Raw genomic sequence first — 22,905 nt, forward strand, 5'->3', positions numbered from 1 at the left:
GACCACATACCAGTTCAGCTACTGCTACCCATCCAGCTGGCAGAAACAGTGACTGGGATATTTACCCTGACGTGCAAATAGCCATCTGAGCCTAGTGTGGCCATGGCTCTGCTGTTACAACTGACTGCTCAGCTCGGTCTGTAATCAGCTGCACTTGCAAACACAGATGGGTGTTCTGATAAATATTGTTTTATCTTGTAGAAAGCAAAGAATCTACAGGATTCCAGAGGAACAAAGCCCAGGCACTGTTGTTGCCAATTTAACAGCCAAAGATCCTGATGATGAAGGCTCTCCCAGCAGACTTTTCTACAGCATCCAGTCTTCTGAGAGATATTTCTCCATAAATCCATGTAAGACAAACAAAAATGTGCTGACACCCCAAAAAAACATGGCCACTTTGGAGAAAAAGTTTTGCCTTAGTTTTAAATTGACACACTTTATTTTGTATCTGCCCCTAGAAGTAAGAAGCGATCAGTATATCACTAGGATCAAATTCTTTGGCCTGCTGGCCAAGATTCAGTAAGTTATTTTGAAGAAAGTAGACCAAAGGTGACTTCTTGACAAATATTGACTTACAGAGGGTAATATCCCTTCAGCAGAAGAAAGATTAGCTGCTGCCTTTTTAATCTCCGAGAACTGCAGTGACCCTTCTGGGGCTCTTGAAACAGCTGCGCATAGACCATAATGTCCTCTCTCCTGCTTGAAATCTGCTCTAGTATTGTGACACGCACAGCAAATCTGCACTGCAGCTTAATTGCTTGATTCTTGACCCTCCTTAGTAAGGCCATCCAAAAGAGTACTCTCTCTCATGCTTGTCCTATCTCCTTGTATTCCCTGGGGTGCATACCCCATTGTCCTGAGGGTTTTGCTCCAAGTCTGGCATTCAGTGATTGCTTTGCTCCTTGTCTGCTGTTGCTTTAGGGCTGCTTATCTAGCTGTAAGAGGTGACACACAACACAGTGCATAAATGCTTTGGATTCCCTATGCCCTTTGACGATGTGTTGCCACCCTACCCCTTCAATTACACTCCAAAAGGCAGAAGATATATACACTGCTCCTTTACCTCCTCTGCGCTTTGGAAATAGTATTGTGTTGTGCCATAAACACCTTCACTTTTTGAACAGAGGCTAACAGAAGTGAAAAAAAAATTAAGTGAATGGCTAACCAGACCACTTGGTGCAAACTGTCACAGCTAAGAGCAGCTCTGTGAGCAGATTTAGAGGTGCTGAAGGATGCTTGAACAATAACAGTAGAAAGAGAAGCAGTCTTACTAGCTAGAAAGCAAGGGCAGAACAGGCATTAGCAGCTCATTGTCTTTGATGGTCTGTGAGTGCACTCAACATTGACTTGCACTACCTCTTTGAGAGAGTAAGGGGAATCTATAACTGCTTCCCAAGCCTTCTGCTGAGGCTACCTGGGGCATGTTTTTGAGCAATGGGTATCTATCTGTTAAAGTCTTATGCAGAACTTTCAGAGCCATTTTGTACCATTTAAAAAAAACAATTAAACCAGCCATGATCTGCACAGAATAGAAGATAATTTATTCTTCTACCTGTCTGCTGAGCTATCCTGTTCTTTTGCACATACACCATGAGTGTCTGTTACTTCCTCCCATGGTGAACATCTAACTTCTGTCTGCTTTCTGCCCAGTGACTGGAATGCTGCAGGTGACTGGGAGAATTGACCGAGATTACCTTCCACTGCAGCTCCAACCTAACATCTCACTGATAGTCCGGGTGGAGGACAGTCCCAGCGGTGGTCACGCCAGAGAAATGGAGATCACAATCATTATTGACGATATCAATGACAACCCACCAGAATGCAATCCTTCTACCTTCAGGTATCGAGGCTCTTCATTGCCTTAGTGATGCCTTGTTGCCCTGGACCAGTGCGCAGTCTAGGGGACATCAGCTAGGGTTCTCATACCTACAGCTCAAATGGGCATTCATTATTAGCCTTTAAAGGTTAGAGCTCACTCTAAGAGTCTTAGGGCACAAAATTCTATTTCCTGACATGTTCATACTGAAAATTTGGACTAAAATTATCTGTGTATACTCAGGTAATTTATTTATCTCTCTTTCAGATACCTAAATCCTTAGGATATCAGACGCATGTATTAGAATTACTTTTTTGACCTGTACATATCCAGGCTCCTCCTTTCTTTACCCTGTGCTAAAGTGTGGACAATCATTCACCAGGGAAAGCTTGCTAGTCAGTTCTGCAGTTTTATTTTAAACTTCCTGATCTTCTCTTCTAAATCCCTCCCAGTGACCTGCATGATTTTTGTCTAATGTAATCTGTTAGGTCTTCAGAGCTCAGATAATGTCTTGATGTCCTCTGTGCAAGGTAACTTAGTCATGGGCTTCGTTATCACTGTGAAAGCCCTGAGACCTTTGTGATGATCAGGTAGTTTGTATTCATAGATGAGGACATAACATTAACTCTGTTTTACAGATGAAGTGTGTCATAGAATAACGGGAGTAAAATTTGTGCATCTGAAGTGTTTGATGTGCCCGGGCTCTGATCTTTCAGAGTACACTGCATTGCATAGTGCAGTTCTTCAGGTGCACTTACGGTAGTTTGATGGTCCTGCAGATGAAAATCCAGTATCTCAGGCCAAGTACTTATGCAATGAGGAATTCCCAGTTAATGGTTATCCGTTTAAATTGCTTGCTCCCTATCTAACAGAAATGTCTTAGATTTAAATCGCATACTTTTACATACTCCGGCCGGAGGAGAATCCAATTCTTCAGAGTGCTGCTTAGTTACAACACCCATGACAACAATACAACAGTCTCTTGGTGATTTAGTAAGCTTAAATTTTGATCTGAGGGAGGCAAAGAATTTAAGGAAAAAAATGCAATCAAATCAAACAACTAGTTTTATAGAGATTGCACAAGGTAACAAAATCAGGGCTTAGCGGTATTTCAGCTGGTTCTTCATTGTTTTGTATTTAATTCTCTTGATTTAAAAAAATTAAATCAACAACCTCTGCCCCCACTTCCATTTGCATCACAGAGACCCTTGCTGCCAAGAGCAGGGCCAGAAATGCTAGTTCTGTGAAACAACAGAATGGTCCAGCTATTAGTTAAGGAGAAAAGAATGAGCTTCTCGTCAGAACATTATAACATACTGAAGAAATGAATGTTATAAAGGTGTTTTTTAAAGTACTAGTTATTAATGGAACTAATAGTGAGCATTAAGATCTCGCGGCAGCTTCTGAAATTCAGCTGAGTCTCAAGTTTATGGTTTGGATCTGGCTAAATGTTTATGCTCTGCCCACTGTGAAGGGCTGTTGTCCACCACAGCATATGGATCAGATTCTGGGTTGTTTCATCAATAGGATTTAATGTGGGAAATAAATATAAATTGACTCTTTGGCATGTAATATACGAAGAGTTCAGGAGGCGAAATATAATTTGCTTTGATGGGAAATGTGTTTGTTTTTAACAGGAGAGAGGCAAATGAAAATACAGCTGCTGGGACATTCCTTCTTGAACTTAGAAATTACTGTAAAGATATTGATGTTGATCCATCAAACAATCGATTTGATTTCACTGGATTATCTGGGTTTGGACACAATAACTTTGCTCTGGAGTCCACTGTGTCTGGGAGACTTGTGGTCAGTTGTTTTGTGGTTTTATGTTAGATTGTCACACTTCAGAAGTCAGCTTATGAAATATTGTAAGTTCTTTGAATTCACTGTTTGTACAAGAAAAAGAGAATTCCTATAATTCATTTCACAGTAAGTATGATGTGGAGAATGACTATTTTGACTGGGTGTGAAGTACGTACCCTTTGATAGGACGCTTTTTAGGATGATTTCTATGGATTCTACGAAAGTTGGTGAACAGAGAACTGTTTTCTCCAGATTTAAATAAATGTGCTAGATATGATTGGAAAAAAAGTATCCTTTTTTAGGGAGTGTGAAGCACCAACTTTGATATAGATAAACAGTGAAATGTGATGCAGTTTCATACCCATTTATTCATGACAAAACTGTGGAAAACCCTTCCTATCCAGCATGAAGAACTGAAATACTTGAGAAATCCCACATTCACTGACTACTTCCCAGCTTCATTGGTCAGAATTGTAAAACCACTTTGAGTGGTGAATTTTCACAACAGTGTAGTGGGATTTGCACTTATGTGATTTTGCATGTCAAAATATGGGTATCTTATGCTGATAGGTGCTGGCATATTTACATTTGCAGACGCCCTCCCAGCTGCTGGCCATGTGCAATGGAGGTTGTTCTGTTGCTGTAAAAAGAACCTTGGACAACTACAGGAAAAGGGAAACATAATAAAAGATAGACATTCTGTCTGAAACACAAGAGTGCTACTGGATCAGTAAAATGATTTTGTATGGCTTACTTTAATATTAGATCTGAAGTGTACGTGTCAGTGAGTACTGCCCTTAGCTGCTGTATCTGACAATGTAAAAAGCATTTTAACTGCTGCACAGGATACAATTGTTGTCAGCCCTTTGATCACTGTGTATATGTAATATAACAGGCTATCTGGAGTGTTCTGTTCCTTCAGGAATTTCCCTGTAGATGATCAACAGTGGACGGCTGTGCTTTAGTCCTGCTGCCCCAGAGTTTATGAGGCTTCTACTAAAAGACAGAGAGTTGAAGAGATTAGGATTTAAATCTGCGTGAGGCACCATTTAGTAACAGCTTGGTATCTGGATAAACACTTGTGGCTGAACCTGATACCTTTAATACATGTCTGCAGGCATGAGCTCAAGGAGTAACTCATATTATTTAGCAACAGCAGGTTCTTGTTGAGCCAACAAAGGGCAGAGTAAATAGCCAGCTCATTACATGAGCTTTGTATTAACTAGGTAAAAGGCCAAAACCCTATGATCCAAATGATAAAACTTCCTGCACTTAAGGAGAAGGAATTTTGTTGGCAGGACAAAAGAAAAAGCCTGAAATTCAATTCCGTAATTGATTAATAGCCTGTATTCCTCCTACAGAGCAATTCTATATATCCAGGGGGGGAACCACACTTACAAAATGCTGAAAAAAGTAATTGCCATCATGTGTGTTGTGACTTTATGTAAGTATAACTACCATTGTGTTTCTTTTTAATTTAGATGACTGAAAGTATTGATTTGGAAAACCCAGCTAATCTAGGGGTTGAAGTTTATTCACTGACTGTCAGGGTGCAAGATACTGCCTCTCCTAACTACTCAAGCAAGTATCCCTTTTACACTTCTTTTGATATTTTCCTGTACTGTAACAGCATGGAGAGAGGAATAATACCATATGTATTTTGAATATATGCATGAGAAAATTTCACAGCCATACTTAACTATGATTTAATCTTCTGTTATATTTCCAGATATCATCCACATTTACATCAGGATAAAGCCGGTGAATGAATTTTTTCCAGTCTTCAGTAATTTGTCATATGTACTTAATGTTCCAGAAATTACTAAAGGTACTGTAAGTAGGAACTACATGATAGAAATAATGATGTCATGGTGCTAAGCACCTTTTTGGTTTAAATGGATTTTCATGTATTTGAATGAGGAGAACAGCTCAAAGTTCCAGTTCAACCAGGGTCTCACCATACAACCACCTACTACCCTTAAATAGACAAAACTGGCAACAATTCCAGTTGTACAGATGGAAGCTGAGACACAGACAAATTCAGCAATGCACAAGAAATCTGTGACAGAGCCAGGAATTGAACTCAGATGTCTTGTGTTTTAGACCATGTTTCTGATCTTGCTAAATTAGCCTTTTGGAGGCACTGCAACAGTGCAAAACCTGTTATTGACTGACAAAGATGAGTGAGGACTCCCTTGCCCTGGGTATGGTGCAGGACAGTCACTCAACTGTCCCCTCAGGCCCAGCTCACCTTGAGTTCAGTGGGTGCCCGGTAGACAGGGTGGGATGGGAGTGCTTGCCTGGAGAGGCTGCACTCAGCCAGGCACAGCCAGAGCAGTTCCTCATGCCCAGAGCCAGGGTCCTTCCCAGTCCTGCAACAGCCCAGGACCGGCAGCTACAAATATGGCTTTAAAACTGAATTTGCCGAACCTGTTCACATGCTTGGCTCTAATCTCAGCACCTTCCTGTCCCATGGGGAGTCCTGCACTGAGAAGTTCCACAGCACCTTGATGTGTAATCCTTGTGTGTCACCAGCCAGCTCTGTGCTGTGCTGCTCGGTGCACAGAGGAGCCAGCACAGGAATGGAATCTTCCCTAGCTTCAGCCTTTTCCTCATATGACCTGATCTGCCAAAACCAGGCTTTCTGACCCAGGACCTCACTTACTGTCTTTATTGTATTTATTGTATAGAATGAGAAAAAATTGGGAGGTACATGAGATATATTCTGGGTAAATCTTGATTCTCATTCTGAACTTTCTAGGGTCACAGAAAAAATTGAAGGGGTAAGGGATGTATGGGTATCTTCAGTCCAAATTGTGCTCAGAGTGAGGCTAGTTTCAAAGCTAGATGAGGTTGCTCAGGGCCTCATCCAGTTGCATTTTGAAAATTCCCAAGGATGAAGACTCCACAGCCTCTCTGAGCCCTGTTGCAGCTGAGCAACCTTCATTCGAGATAATTTTACCTTGTATCCAGCTGGAATTTTCTGTTGTGGCTTGTGTCTTTTCTCTATTGTCCTTTCACTGTCCCCTTCAGAGAAGAGTGTGTCTTTGTCTTCTGTGTTATTGCCCTTTAGGTAGTGGATCACAGCAATTAAATCCCCCTTTGCCTTCCCTTCTCCAGCCTGAACAAGCCCAGTGTCACCACCCTCTCCTCCTGTGTTCTCTACTCAGCCCTCCCCAGCCTTTTTTAGCTTCTCTCTTGTACCTGGGCCCTGAGGCTGGTCACAGGTAGCTTTATGGTTGCTAAGCAGAGTGGATTAGTCACTTCCCACCACATGCTGGTAATACACTTGTTAATACAGCCCAGTACGCAGTCTCCATTCCCCAAGGGTGCTCTGGTGGCTCATGTATAACTTGTCCCCCAAGGCCAGGGGTCCATTCCTGCAGAGCCGCTCCTGCTCAGTCAGCCTCAGCCTGCTCAGATGCACAGACTTGTTCGGTTCAGGACTGCATTTGTCTGTGCTGAGCTCCATGAGTACTGTTGGTCTCTAGCTCCAGCCTGCTGGGGCCTTCTGAATGACATCTCTGTCCTTCAGCATGTCCAACACTGCCCCAGGCTGCTCTCACTAACAAACCTACTCCCATGGCCACATCACCAAGGAGGTCATCCAGTTGCATCACTGCATCTGAGTGGTATATGGCGAAGCTGCCCATGAAACTCCAGGAGATTTAGCAGTCAGATAACCTAGTATCTGCTTGAATTAATCAAATTATTATGTCCAGGCTGAGCTTAAATCACAGGTGAAGGCAGCTGTGGCTATGGTCAGCAGACCTGTGGGCTCTATGGTGCTTCTGTGTCCATTTGCTAAGCCAGGAGGCAGGAGGTGGTGGAAAGGAAAAGGCACGCTTCAAGCAGCCCTGCCATCGTGTCCACAACCTCCTCTCCCTTGCCACGGGCAAAGAAGCAGCCCCAAATATCCAGCCCTCACCCTCAGCTTGGTTTTCTTCTGTCTCTGGTCAGGATGATCCTGCCAAGGTCCACAGGTCTGCAAAAATCACTCCTGCCAGCCCCGTAGAGAAACCCTCATCAGTAGCTGCTGAGTACAGCTGGTGTGGTGAGGAAGGCCTGGGAGGCAGCTGGAGAGACTGGGGAGGGTGGGGCAGGAGGGGCTGGCTCCCAGGGGGATCTGCCTGGCCAAAGATCCATGGCAGCCCTGGATCCTGCAGCAGCCAGACTGCCAGGAAAATGAGGAAGGCTAAGGGAGGACAAGGAGGCAAAGGATGGCCACTCAGCAGAGGACACTGACCTTCAGGTGTTAATAACAAGTGTCTTGCATTGCTCAGCAGCCTGTTGTTCTTGCCCAACTTTTATTTCTGTGGTACATGGATAGAGCTGCTTTCTACACTGTTTCCCAGTGGGCATGATATGGTGAATTTTGTAGTATTTCCTATTCTCTGTGTGTCTCCTCATACCACTGACGTGTATCTTAGCAAGATAACACTTGAAACCCATCTGTGACATGGATATGTCTGTAAAGCTGTCTGTGTCAGCCACAGAACTCTGCTGGATGCTGAGACTATCAAGAGAAAGAATATGTTTTCTTCAACTCAGACTGCCTTTTGTTTAGGGTTGAGTTGACATTAACAGGGTGCTTGCTATTGCCATACCAAACAGGAGCCAACAGTTTGCAGTGAGACTGGAGATCACAGGGTCAGGGGAAAAAAAAGTAATGCCAACCGTTGATTTACATCCTCCTTCTGTCTTCCTCTGTGCATGTAGACTATTCATCCTGTATATCCCCAGGCCATGTGGATCCACTTAGTGTTGAATCAATGACTGCAGAGACGGGTGTGCACAGACCCATCCCCGTTCTCACAGTTTACAGCGCTGCCATTTTCTTCTTCATAAATGTAGTTTTCTTCATAAATGCTCAGCATGGAAATAATTCAAACTGCTTTCCAAAGACCTCAGAAGGAACAGCAGCAACTGCTTTTAAAGGCAGACAAAGAGCCCTGTTCCTCCAACCAAGCCAATGCTTGGGCTGCCACAAGGTGTTGGTGCAAGGGCTCAAGTTAGCCCTCATGAGCAGAGCACTTCTGTTGTGGTTCTCCGCAGACTCCTTACATTTTGGTATTTATTGGTAGAAGGCAAGCCCATACATGTGGGAGCCATAGCACAGCATGATGAACTAGTATTTCTCGCACCATTGTGTGAGAAATGGGATGAAAATCGCTAAAACTTTACTTTTGGGGGGGTGAAAAACCCTAAAACAAATCTTAAGCTCAGTTTCATCAAGTTTTAGTTGGATCACATACTCTGTACTTCCTTTTCCTTAAAATGTTACAGAAATATGCATTTTCTGTCTCTCAGTTGGGTCCGCCATTGGAAGAGTGAGTGCTAGAGACAAGGACTGGCCACCCAGTGTCGTCACTTATTCCATTGTAGCTGGAGGAGGCACCAGGAATTACGCAAATATCTTCTGGATCAGCCCAACCAAAGGACATCTGAGGATTTTAGCTAGGTTAGACTATGAAACAGCTCAGAAACACATTCTCACAGTACAGGCCTCAGACCAAGAGAAGACTGCAACTGCATCTGTGAGTAAATTCACTCCACTTCTCCCCTTTTATCTACATTTTTCTTCCTTCTTCATAGCAAGAACAGTAAGACATCGGGCAAAACACTGTGGTCTGTAAACGGCCAGTTCACCCCTGCACAGTCATATATTAATTAAATAGCTGCCCACAACTCTTTTATTCAGAAGAAAATATATAGCCAGTATGCTCACAAAGGTATTTTGTAGTTCTTTCAAAGAATCCCTGTGTCTTTCACATACAGACTCCTTTTTCCTCCTTTTCACATCTTCTTCCTCATGACAGCCTTGCATCTGATTTTTGCACATCTCTCGGGTGGGGGGGGGGGGGGTGGGAGGGAGGGAGATATGGATACTAGGCCTCCTTTCTATTCAAGCCAAGCACCACCCATAGAGATGCTAGGTGGGAGGTTCTTAATCTCTTCAGTATCACAGTATCACAGTATCACAGTATGCTAGAGATTGGAAGGGACCTCGAAAGATCATCTAGTCCAGGAACACCTAGATAATGTTACACAGGAATGTGTCCAGGCGGGTTTTGAATGCCTCCAGGGAAGGAGACTCCTCAACCTCCCTGGGCAGCCTGTTCCAGTGTTCCGTCACCCTCACTGAGAAGAAGTTTCTTCTCAAGTTTAAGTGGAACCTCTTGTGTTCCAGTTTGTACCCATTACCCCTTGTCCTATCATTGTTTGCCACTGAGTAGAGCCTGGCTCCATCCTCGTGACACTCCCCCTTTATATATTTATATACACTAATAAGGTCACCCCTCAGTCTCCTCTTCTCCAAACTATAGAGACGCAGCTCCCTCAGTCTTTCTTCATAAGGGAGATGCTCCACTCCCTTAATCATCTTAGTTGCCCTGCACTGGACTCTCTCCAGCAGGTCCCTGTCCTGCTTGAACTGAGGGGCCCCCACCTATAGTATTTTGAGGTGATGATTAAGGAAAATTCAGCATCAGGAGCTTTTAACAATGACAAGTTTACCTGTTGCCTGTTAGAGACCAATAGGCATTAGAGGAAAGAGCTTTGAGAAGGGTAACTGTTTTCCTTCAGCCAGGTAATCCCAGCTGGCATTAAGCACTTCTGGTGCTACCTGGGGTGCTCCCAGCCATGCAGAAGGCCATTACCACCATTTCTCTCTCATTGGGAACAGTCTATAAGGAGTCTTCCTTCCTTCCATGGATCATGTTCAGAATTATTATTAAATATGCTAAGAAGCCTAGCAAATGACTGTGAAGCAATTTTAGAGTCTTGCTAGGAGGTTTAATGAATATGTGGCACTACTATTATTTCTAATTTTAACTATGACACAATTCAGGTGATTCAAATAGTCAGACACATCAGCTCAAAACCCCCACGGTTTTGGAAGATAGTTCAAGTTGAGGAACCAGTTTCCAGAAAAGTGTTGATCGCAAGAATTGAACGTCAAATGATCAGAGACATCTTCTGGTAGAAACTAGACTGGAAAAGAGGTTCACTGCTCTTCAACTGCTGTTGATAAAAAGAGCAAAATGGGCAAAGCCAAACAGTTACTGAAGTTAATAAAATTGTGGCTCAGCACAATGGATGTGGTTCAGCTTGCTATTGCTCTTTTCTTTCAGGTAACTGTCAATGTTTTGGAAGTAAATGATGAAGAACCAGTTTGTTCACCCAATTTCTATTCATTTCAAATCCCAGTCAGCTTAGCTGTTGGGACCAATATTAACGGCTTCAGGATTGAATGCCAAGATCGTGATTCTCCGCCCAGCTCTTTCCGTTACTTCATTAATGAAGGTACTGTGTCACGGTGTGTGAGCTGGGAGCAGTGCAAAAAATTAGGGAATGCTGATGGTTCACTTTGATGTGTAAATAAAAACCTAGCACAGTTTTATGTCCTGCTTCTCATGGTGAGCTAGTTGTGATCCACAAATTCTGCTCATCATCACTTTACTGCTTACCCAAAGAGGTGTATCTCCACAAGTGCAGCAGTGATACCTACACACAAACCCATACAAAGGCTGTGCTTGTATTAGTAAGTAAAGGTCTGACCACAGGTCCACTTTTGGCTGTACAGACATGAGCTGTGCCATGCAGTTGGCCTCTGAGCCGCAGAGCAGCCCATGACCTGTTTTGTGTCGTACAATAGACATGGCCTTCAAGGTCACTTCAACTCTGGAGCTCCATGGGGCAATGAGCAAAACCAAAGCACATTTCATGCATTTTCATGGCTCTGATCTCTTGTATGTGTGGTCTGTTTGGAGCCTAACAGCAGCTGGCCTACCTGCAGCTGCTGTATTGACGGAAAATGAAGTCTGGGGAGCCTGCATCACTGGTCCACAGTACAGACAAAGCCCTGGAGGCAATTAATGTCCCCAGGTCATTAGATCTCTTCTGGGGACCTCTTCAAAGGCCTCCACCTCTGGCTAGAGGGAGGGGCTACGGAGAGGTGTTGAAGGGGCCTCTGGTGACAGGCATAATGAGCCCTGCAGCAGCATAAGGTCCTTGCCTCAGCTGCATGCTGCTGCTTCTGGGTGCTTTCCTGGCTGCAAGGACAGGTCATTCAGGTCACCTCTTATGTGCTCTATGGCTCTGAAGTGTTTCCACAGCCTCCTCTCAGCTGCATCCCCATAAAGGGTCTTATTCTATATTTTAATGCTTTTATGATTGTATTGTTTCAAATTGTTTTATATGGTATCAGGAAGATCTAGGAGCAGTTCTCAACAATGACATTTCACCACACAGGTGGATAGTGATCCATAAGAAGTTTTCAGCAAAACCAAATTGTTTTGCTTGTTCCACACATTTACTTTAATGTGTGATTAAAGTAAAGTTTTTGTGCTTCGCTGTTGTTTTTTTGCAGGCAACGTGAACAATCATTTTGCCTTTTCACCAAGTGCTGGCTCCAACACATCACGGCTGATTCTTGCATCGAGGTTTGACTATGAAAGCAGACTTGATACAAACTGGATTTACAAACTGCGTGTCTACATAACAGACGACAATCTATTATCTGCCAGGGACAAAACTACACACCTAGTTAAAACTGGAACAGTGACTTTAAGCCTCAGAGTTATCCCAAACCCAACTACCCCCATTACCACGACAGTAAGTTCACTGAAATTTATGTCTAGTTCTGCATTTATTTTATGGACTAATCTCCATAGAAGTGAACAAAAGAGGGTAGATGTATGCAAAAGGAGAGCAGAAGCCTACAGTGGGTCCAGTCCTGGGAAATGCTGAGCTCTGTGCTCTGATGTTGAAGCCAGACATAGTTGATGTACTTACTGTCATGAATGATTGGTCTCAGGTACAGAGTCATAACATATGGTTTGTATTTTAGTTTCTAAAACAAAAAGGGCAAGTAGCCAAAGGACTGGGCACACTGCCATTACCAGGCAACTGGAAAGTTAAAGACTTTGGCAGCTTTATTAATAAGGAAAGAGCAAGGGTTAACCTTTGCCTGGAACCTTAAAATTACCTCATGCATTTCACACTACCTCTTTTTTTATTCATAGTTACTCACTCCCCCAGCTGCCCTGCACTTCTGTGTGCTTCTTTAGCAGTGGAACACATTAATCTGTGGCTACTAAAACTGAAATAGACAACAAAACAACAAGAGATCCTCATCATTTGGAAAGGGCTTTTTTCCATCCTAGAGGACACCATCACGTAAGCCCTTGAGCTGCCTGTCAGGAAATGAAGCAGTTGTGCACAGCCTCATTGTGCTGTTGAGCTTTCAGCAGGTTTCAAATAGCAAATCCAGAGGGGTGAGATGGGTCTTTCCTGAGCTCCCTGCCCACGTGGTGGTCCATAGCTGAGCTGAAGAGGCCTGCACAGATTTCAGCAGCCAGGGTATGATCTGTGGAGCTGTGGGCTTGTGTCCCATCAATACAGTCTATCCCTCTGCACAGCCATCCCAGGCAAGCTCTGGCTCACCAGTTTAATTTTGGAGATAATTTCCATCAGGCTGGTGCAGGATGTGAGGAGAGCTGGCTTTCATTCTGCCTGCAGAGGCAGCACAGCCTTAGGGTACAGACCCTCTGTCCCCACCCTTGTACCAGTCCCACCTTCATCCCTTGCTGCACCAGCTCACCTGCAGTCCTTTCATTTTCTGCCTGCCTGCAGATGGTATTGCCCTTTTTTCTCTTGCATGAAGGAATGAAAACATGAGTATGCTGGTGAAGGGGTAAAAGAGCTATTCACTGTAAAGTGGTCTGGATCTGCTAGGGATTACTGGTAACTAGCCAGAACCAGAGGATCCTGCAAACAGCACATGCAAGTCTGGACGCTTTGCTATGAAAATGCTTAAATCCAAACTTGCAGACTGATTAATAACCCTGTTATTATCTAATGCTCTGCTGGGAAGGAATAAATGGTTTTCCCACAGCCTTCTCCTCCCCCTACTTGATGTGGAAATGAAAAGTTAAGCTGAATAACAAAACTTATTCTGTATTTCTTCCCCATGCTTTACCACAACTACAAACAGTCTAGACCACATACCACAGCACTAAAACTGCCTCCCCAGAGATATCAGCCTTCCACTTTCAGTCTGTTTTCCAGAAGAGCACTTCCATTATAGCAACTTCTCCCAACACTACTCCTTACACGTGTTCAGTGCAGGAACTTGATAAATCAGACGCTGGAAGGCTGGTAGCAGTAGAAAAGAAGCCCTGTCACAAAAAGTCACTTGTGACTTCAGTCCCGGTGAGGATGGAGCGGTGGTGTGATCTAAAGATTATCTGAGAGTTTCTCTAAGGGTTGGATGTACTTTTTTTGTCGAGGCTAAATAGGTTATTTAAATAGGAAAGAAATGGGTACCCTACTGCATTTCATACGCAATGTGATTACAAATATTTTACAGAAAATCAAATAAAACCTTCAGCAGACAATAAAAACTATTAGTACCACACTTAGGAATGACCCAAGTAGACCAAATGAGTAATTTTTGATCCATGTGAGGATAGTTTCATGATGGGACTTTAATGAATGAGTTGCTAGCACAGTTACACACCAGCTCAGAGACGTGTCTTCTGGCACTTGGAAGATGTGGGAGATTGCAACTGCTCAGGAAGTGTGGTTTTCCTTTCTGGAACAAGTCACAGGGTAAAAAATATATATAAAAAAAGGAGTTTTATTTCTTTTTATACAATAACCCAGTTCCTCAGGGTTCAACTCCTCTTACGGAGTGAGTTGAATGATCACTGCAGTAAAGATGACCTACTTCCAGTTTTGCCTTAGGTAACAAGAAACCATTATCTTGGTAATGGCAGTATTCCCTGAACTTGCACACCCTCCAACAGTGCACTCACAGCTTCTCAGGCATCCTGAGGCTTTTACACCTCGCCATGGCATGCTTGTTTTAATATAAGGCATGGAAATGTGATCTGGAACCTCTTTGCATCGTGGGTGGGCTCCATTTCACCTACCTTTGGCTGCCCCAGGAGCTCTGGTCCATCTCAGTCATCTGAGCTGCCTTGGCAGTCAGCAGGCAGGTACCTGGGATGAATCACTGCCTCCAGCAGACTCTATCTCTCTGCCCATCATCTTCAGAGCCCTGGGGCAAGATAGGGCCAGGTGCTTCAGTGCATAAGTTCAACCAGATGAAAGGTGCTGTTGGTGTCAGTTACCTTACAAGTATGCAGCCTTGAGGAACTTTCCCTATCTTGTTTTAAAAGCCTGGCTTCACTCTTGTGACAAAAAAGGAAAACCTCTACTCCGGATCGGCGTGGTACGTGCCGTTTGTCATCACCCTCTGCAGCTTGCTGCTCCTCGGACTGCTGGGCTACCTGGGCTTCCTCCTTGCGACCTGGGTCTGTACCCACGGCCTTCCAGCAGGCAGAGCACATGGAAAACCTTTGTGAGTCCTCCCAGTGCCATGCTGGGGAAGCACCAGCAATGACAGAGAGAACTCAGGCCCTTCAGCCATGAGGAATAGTTCATAGCGGTGTGCCCTTTGTTGTAGTGAATGCTATTGCCAGCCACAGTGATATTTGGTGTTAATGATATGAAATCAAGGAAAAATGTCTATGGCATTTTCTTCATGGATTTGCTAACGTTAGCATTAGCTGAAGGTAATAGCGGAATTCACAGTTGTAACCTCAAAGGGCAGCTGTGCTTGTGAGGCTCAGTCAGAATCTGCGTCTGACAGTGCTGACCAAAAATACAGAAGTTTTTGGTTTGTATTTGGCTCCCACTCTGAGTGAGCTCCCATCTAGGTAGTTACTGGAGGCATTTAGATCCCAGAGTCTTTTCCAAACCTTGGTGCTCATGCCAAATTCTTTGTTCTGGCAAAACCTCTGCAGATTTCCTGGAGTTTTATCCAAGCCTGTTGCAAGGCTCTGGCCCATTAAGTTTCACTATATCTCTAAGTGCTTGTGCTTGGCAAAAGCCATGGAAGCACCTGGAACCAGCTCTGGTTCAGTGTGGGAAGCAGCGGAGATCCCCACTGGCAGCCTCCTCAGTGGGCTGGAGCCAGATTGCCTCTGAATTGACTTTTTACTTCACAGAACAAAGATAAGCAGCTCTTTAAATGGACTAGAATTAGAAAAGAAAGATTTCTGTAAGTATTCTTAGGATTTGGAACTAGATTTATAAATTACAGTAAACAGGTAATATATAATTGTGATTATAATTTGAATGGTGTGAAAGGAAACTAGCAATTTGTGATAAAAATGGCAAATGAATCTAGCAGCGAATAGCTGGCTATTGTTATTATTTGTTAACAGGGCAAGTGATTCATCAGGAACCAGGCTCTCCCATTAAAAAGCAATTTCTGTATTTTCAAAAACATTTATAACCTTTCAAATATTTTAAAAGGTATTATCCAAGCACATCAGATCCAAAAAATTGACCTTCCTCCAAGGATGGAACAAAATGACAATGTTTGAAAATATGTATTTCCAGATTATATAAATCCATCATGTTTTCATCAGTAAGACTTCATTTTAATATCATCACTTCTTGGGGAGGTGTTGGAGCAATGCTCAGGGCTGTTTTCCTGTTTAAGAGCAGCATTAAACGATTCAGGCCTTCAGTGAAAGCAAAATCAGAAACCAAACCTATCAAGCAAATCCCAGAACTCAAGAAAGCACATTCTTTTTGCCAAATGAAAGAGAACAAAGCATGGTATTTTTATGTAGGCAAAAGTGTGACATTTTCTAATTACACTCTTAATCTTTTTCTCATTACAGGATAAATGCTCCAGGTATGCACCTATTTTCTGTATTTTCATACTTCACAACAAAACCTTGTTTACGATTCAATGTAGAATTTGTAAATCCATTTCTAGATACATAAATTTAACCCAATACAAGAATACTGAGATTAAATAACACTGGCTGATTATGGGAGGTCTTCCTAAGTGATTTCATGGTCTTTAAATCTATTAACTATTAGGTAATATCCAAATTCAGAGTTGCCAGGTATTCTGGCATGGATGCGAAAGAATTGCTGTTCTTTTCACGTGCAATTCATATGATGTCAAAAAATAATCCCATCCCTCTACAGAACCTTCAAGAGTCCTCTCCACTCTAATTTGCTGATCTCTGATCCCTTCATTTGCTTCCTTGACGTCATTAATTCATGTACCTGAAGGTTTATTTTCAAGTATTGGTGCTTTAAAGGGGTTTGTATAACTTAGCAGGGGCATAAGCTGCACATTAAAAAACCAGGTTTTTTTAAAAAGCAGTCTTATTGCTTTTAGTCTCATTAGCTTTCTGCTAGCAAGCATGGTTCATATGGGCTCAGTAAGACCCTGCTTTTACAACTCCCCTTCTCAGTCAGTATCTCCCAGCTTGACAAAAACACATGACTAACAAAACCCAACAGAATTAGCTGTTCTCTTGGTTGCCCAATTTGAGGCATTTCAGCTGGCTGGTTTCCAAAAAATGGATGCTTGGTGCTTTCTGGAAAACTGGTTCCCAAATGCTGGGCATCAAAGGCCAGACAGAAAGGTTTCCCGTCGGTGCTCAGGTTGAGACCCATCCGCAGCTCTTCGGAGTATTGCCTGGTTGTAAAGCCTGTTGATGGCCAGGCATACAGTTGTCTGAAGAAAGGCCGTAAACACATCGGCAGGGAGCAAGCAAGAAGAAATGATAGCAACTAGTTGGGTATCATCCACAAATCTGTGCTGTCGAGATGCCCGTGGCACTGCTGCTGTATTTGCTTGCATGTGGGATCAATTAATAGTGTGGTAAATTCACAGATAACCAAACTGTTCTTCAACCTGTATTTTACTTGACTGGATCTGCGGCATTTCCCTGTTTTGCCTCCAAGTGCATGTTTGAGTGCACAAGCTTTACAACTACAAACATTCACTGGAAAAAAATAATCCACATTTGTAGTTCAAATATCCCCAGAGTTGAATTTCTCTGTTTGTATTATTTAGAAAGGGAAATCTGTTAAAGAAACCATTGTTATTTATTCATTACTGAAGGAATAAGACTTTTCGAGGCTATACTTTTGATTAGTCATTGCAACTCTGGTTTCTCACTCCAAAATACTACGAAGGAGTTCACTTTTCAAATAGCAGGAGGGATCAGCATTAAAAGAGAAATAAGGATCACTTGAGATGTCTCAGAAGTTGAATACCAAGAATTTCCATTCTTGGTACCATGTACCAAGAGGAAATCTTGGCTTTAATGTTCTCTAGTCACTGTCAGAGAAATTGTATTCTTTACAATGTGTATTTTCCTTCCTGTAGAAAAGAAGAAACCCAAGAAAGATGTGGTTGTGGTAAGTACTGCCAGCCTCAAAACAAAACCTAGTTTTGTCCAGCCCCATCATGAAATCTGACTGTAGGACTCTCTCTATGAAAGGTGCCTGTTTTCCAATGAGAACGTAAAAATGATAGACAAGGAAAACAGGATTCTCTCCAAATGCAAAACACTTCAGTGCCCCAGCTGGCCTCTATTTGGAGGCAACACTGAGTGTGAGGGGTGCTTATCTATGCTGTACCCCCTTTGCTGCCAAGTGCTGAATTCTCCAGCTGCTGTGGCAGCCCTGTATGTGAGAGGCCAGAGAGGCTGCATCCAGAGCAGTGACAAGGAGACTCATTGTAGCCACAGAGGCAGGAGGACAAGTGCCCTGATGGCAATGTTGCACTGCTGTGTTACCACTGACCTGTACAGCTAACCCTGACCTGCCTGAGTGCAACCAATAAGGTACATAAATGTCCCCAAACTGTAAAGAGTTTGGTCTTCATAAGCTGTTTGCAGCAAAATGCCATAGTTAATTCCACTTAACAGATGTTTCTTTGCTCCTTGATCTTGGATCTCCTTCCTTTTTCATAGCCATAACACCATAAAGGCTGCAAAGCACTTTCATTAGTGTACTCTCCCTCCCCAGGCTCTTCAAAGAGGGGATTCCCAATCCCCCTCTGGGTGGAGGTGACCATCTTGCGGTTACACACATGGAGGTATTTAGCATGTCAGACCTTACTAATTCTCCTTTGAACATCTAGTGGCAACACACTACATCACAAATGGCTTTTGTTGCCAGTTTTGCCTATATGAGTTCAATAGGCAGGTCATACAAGTCCATCTCAATCCATTTAGTTCACCATTTCCAAGTCACCGCCCCTCCTTCTTACTTAACTAATTCACAGGATTCATTTCACGTTTGTCTCTCTTCACAGACAATGACAAAGCTAAACACTGTCTTTGATGGTGAAGCCAGAGACCCAGGTAATAAAAAGCAATTAACAGTGGATATGATAATTTGGCTGGAAACCAGATTAGTTGATTTAAATATGGTTCGACATTTGCTTTTCATATTTCAGGTTTGCTGTTTCCAAGGAGAACGGGAGCTATATTTCACAGATAGTGAAAATCAAGACATTGCCCTACTAACATTTCTAATGGTAGAAATTCTTATGGCCCTTGAAAGCACACATTTGATGGCCAGATTATTCACTGCTCCTCTGCTAAACCTGAACGTATGGGTCTGCTATAGGAAGGTGGGAGGGGAGGGAGAATTTGCTGCAAGCCTCCTACTCGGGTGCTGTCATGGCTACAGAGTTTCACCCTTCCCATGTCTGTAACTTGGTCAGAAGATTAATGTAGCTGCAGATATATTGACTTTGCCTCTTAAACCTCTCCCTGGATGAGGGCAGGTGGGAGAGTTACTTGCTCCTTCTCAAACCTCCTCTCTTGCAGCAACAGTGCAGCATTCCTGCTTTTTGTTGGGGAGGAAAACATCACTTGTGAGGGAGGAAAGGGAAGATATTTGCTTTTAGGTACAGTTGTGGTGGCATCAGTTACTGAGTGTCACCAGGCTCCAGCTGTTAGCTGAAATATACTTAGCTAACTCTGAGTATATCTCATTAACCAGCTGGGAAAAGTGAAATTAAGGTGAAAGTTAGGAAAACCAGGATGAGCCAGAGCTTTGGTGCTTATCCCTTTTCCAAGTGATGGCCACTGTGCTCTGCAGTGGGTTCATTACAGAAAAGTGTTTTGTTTTTTTTTCCTAGGGGTTGATCTGCCTTACCTCATCCCCCCCGATCCACAGCCCCTGCGCCTGAGCCCTGTACCCTGGTGCTTGGCCTGGCATTAGGGTGCTGGATCCCTGGCATGGAGAAAGGGGGGGCTGGTAAAAACTGAGACAGTCAGTCAAAATAGGTCTTTAACAAATAGATCCAAAAATAGGTCTGAAACAATAGGTCTAAAAATTATCCAGAAGAAGGCAGGCTTGGATTCTAGGCTTGGATTCATCTGGCTGAATTTCCACACAAGTGCCTGTACCTTGTGTTTCTTATTAGCTAGCTTGGAGCTGTCAGATGCTGTGAGCTAATGGGAAACACCAGGCATGGGGACTTCAGTAGAATTTGGGCAAACAAATGGGACCCTACTGTGCAATTAAACCCATCCACAAAGCTGCTCAAGGCCAGTTTGGTCCATGTCCAAGCCCACCTGCTATTTATAAAGAGATCTGGAGGGATGGGCTCCAAAGTCCCTGCTTTTTCTTTGTGTAACTGCATTTATAATATATTAAACATGGATGTTCTCCGGGCTGTTGCAAGAGCCGCATCCTGGTGTTTGTTCAGGAGAGCTGGTGGCTCCCTTCCTCAACAAACCTGGCCTCAGCACCAGACTTAAGGATACCTGAGCCCACCTGAACCGCCCTCTAGAGCCTGGTGTCGTGCCTGACATGAGCATTGCGCTATTACACAGCTTTGTGGTGTCAGCAGAGAAATGTGTGGTGTGCACTCTCCCATTCCTGGCTCATCCCAAACCCTACAGGATCAAGCGTCAGCGGTTTGGAAATGAGATTTAATAGTTCCCAGGATATCATCTCTGGAATATGATTAGGAGGGATGGTCAGGAGCTGCTTCCTGATCTGAGCTGCTTTAACCTGCCCGCCTTGTAAGCAGACAGAAAAATAACATGTAAAGAGATCCAGTTTCATCTTTAATTGCTCAGATTGCATTAATATGTCAGAAATCATTAATTCTGATACATACAAACTGTTAGCATGTAGCAACATGAAACCACTGTTTCTTTTCAGGCCTTACTGGTCTTTTGTTTGTCTCATATTAATAATGTTTAATTACAAAGAAGTGCCACTACAGCTCCTGATTCTCTGTTCAGCAAGAGATGGTGATTTAGATTGTGAGGCAATAGCACTGGACACACAGCAATTTTTCCACCTATCTCTAGGTACTAAATGAACTGAAGGATAAGATGCTTTTAATGTACAGGTACAAATCATCCATAAAATCTGAAGAGGGCTAAAAGTCTTTCAAACAAGAAAATGTAGCTAAACAACCCAAATTTAACAATATTGTGTTTATATGAAGTACATACTTGCGCAAACAGGAAATAGTATTCACTCTGTTAACGACAAATGTGCACATTAAGCCTGGAAGAAAGTATTTTGTGCAAATGGAGAAGCAATATATACAGCCAAAACTCACTGGGGATCCCAGATCTTCCCTGAGCAGCCACCATGACACCCAGGTCCCCACTCCAGCTTGCAGGAATGAGGCCTTTCCCTCTTGGGGCTACCTCCCAAACTCAGCTGACATTCCAGGTGCTTCATGTTTCTCATTTCAACCCCATCCTGAGGAGAACTGTCATGTCTTAATCTGCTGTGGCAGGAATGATTTTAATCACTTCTCTTTTCTCCCTTACAAGTTACTGGCAGAATGTACGAATTCAATACACAGTCAGGGGCCCGAAGGTGGAAGAAGAGCAATGAGCCCCTTCAACCAGAGCTGGCCCTACAGATAACATCCAGTGCCATGGATGACAGTGGCCAAGGGACAGAAAAAGCAGAGGCACCAAGCAAAAAACAGCCTTCAGAGAAGGGGAAAGAGCTGGCTGCAGAGACAAAACCAGCTTCCAAGCTCACAGGAGGGCAACGAGAAACACAAGGCAAGGATGGGCTGAAATTACAAAAGCAGAAAGAGGAGTCTGAGAACAGGGGGTTATCCTCACCAGCCCCCCGAGGCAGGTACTGACCTCCTCTCCCAAAATGAGTGCTGTGTTGCCAGTAAGCTAGCCTTAAAGCAGAGTGCATGAGACTCCAAGGTGCCTCCCAGATGACCTCTGCTCTGAACAGCCGAAGAACCAGATGTGATTTTCTCTCTCTGTATCTTGACTGCAAAACATAAGGTGCCCATTGCTGCATAAACTGGACCCAAAGGCAGGATGAAGCCAGACTTGCCCTTGGCAGGTGCAGGTAAGAGTGAGAGTCAAGGGGAGGACGTGAAAGAGGGAGAAGAGGAAGCAAAAGCAGAGTCATGGACAGAAGCATTTGCTGTCCCTGGGCTACAGCCACTGGCAGGTTCCTCCTGGAAGAGCTCTGCATCCCCAGACAGACATGGCCACATCCTCTGACTGCCTTTGGGGAGGCCAGCCGACAAGCAGACATTCTTTGTCAAGCAGTGAATGGGAGTCTTCTGTTCCTGCTGAGCAGCAGAAAGGGTGAAAAACACAACAGAGTTGAAAAGCTTTCTGGTAAAAGCTAAAAACATTTCTTCTCATTCAGTATTTTATTTCAGCCCCTCCTTGTCCTTCCATCTTGCTGTAGTAAAGACCACGGCTTGAAAGCAGTTTTAGAGTGGAGAAAACTCAAAGTTTGTTATGGTATCTCAGGCTGTCATATCAACACTTTCAGCTTATTTATCTTTTGTAACACTAGCAGCATTCAATATCTTCACCCTTGGTATTTCCACTGGCGTATTTAATGTTTAACAGAATCAAGTGGAACACACTCAAAAGAATAATGACAGTAAACACATGGGGTGAAATAATCTTTTCCAAGTGTGGGCATGTATAATGTAAGTGCTGCCTAAGAACCTGATATAAAAAAAGCAAACTCTACAAGAATTCAGAAAATTATCTTAATCTGAAGAAAATGAATTATAAATAATGACTGAATACTCCATGTCTTGGCTTCCTTTCTTTCCTGATTACTGAAAGGTTTTTGGCGGCAAGGTGGCAAAAGAAAATACTCAGTTGAAGTTGAGCAGGGACAGCCAGTGAATGTTTTATCCAGTCTGTCACATACATTGAGTTTTGTGGTACAGTGGAGGCCCAGGGTGATTTCACCAAGGATCCTACTCTTCACAAAACCACCCGTCACAGTGCTGCAACTCTGCTGCGCTCCAAAGGAGCGGTTTGGCTCAGGAACAACTTCTCTTACAAACACCAAACCCCTTCAGTCAAATGCCAATTCATTGTGCAATCAGAAACCCAGCTGTCATTAACACCACAATGATAGAGATAGGAAGGAGTGATTGATACTCTATAAGCATGTTATCGGTTTACTGTGTC

The 22,905-nt window shown here is 43.4% G+C and overlaps 1 protein-coding gene across 1 annotated transcript in view; it reads left to right on the plus strand.

Moving 5' to 3' along the window:
• Window positions 1-22,509, plus strand: part of CDHR3 (cadherin related family member 3) — a 38,970-nt gene extending 16,461 nt beyond the window's left edge. Inside the window, exons 7-19 of the mRNA XM_057417878.1 lie at window positions 202-350; window positions 1,651-1,840; window positions 3,454-3,622; window positions 5,101-5,200; window positions 5,349-5,447; window positions 8,930-9,156; window positions 10,753-10,924; window positions 11,991-12,235; window positions 14,806-14,987; window positions 16,321-16,334; window positions 17,832-17,863; window positions 18,765-18,813; window positions 21,262-22,509. Of these exons, the coding sequence (XP_057273861.1) occupies window positions 202-350; window positions 1,651-1,840; window positions 3,454-3,622; window positions 5,101-5,200; window positions 5,349-5,447; window positions 8,930-9,156; window positions 10,753-10,924; window positions 11,991-12,235; window positions 14,806-14,987; window positions 16,321-16,334; window positions 17,832-17,863; window positions 18,765-18,813; window positions 21,262-21,587 (1,954 nt within the window). The 3' untranslated portion in view covers window positions 21,588-22,509. The remainder of the gene's footprint in view (window positions 1-201; window positions 351-1,650; window positions 1,841-3,453; window positions 3,623-5,100; window positions 5,201-5,348; window positions 5,448-8,929; window positions 9,157-10,752; window positions 10,925-11,990; window positions 12,236-14,805; window positions 14,988-16,320; window positions 16,335-17,831; window positions 17,864-18,764; window positions 18,814-21,261) is intronic.
• Window positions 22,510-22,905: the final 396 nt, after the last annotated feature.

This window comes from Pezoporus wallicus, unplaced genomic scaffold, assembly GCF_028554395.1.
Source record: "Pezoporus wallicus isolate ANWC-B61680 ecotype Strahan unplaced genomic scaffold, APGP_CSIRO_Pwel_v1 contig_5542, whole genome shotgun sequence".
NCBI classification, from domain to species: domain Eukaryota; kingdom Metazoa; phylum Chordata; class Aves; order Psittaciformes; family Psittacidae; genus Pezoporus; species Pezoporus wallicus.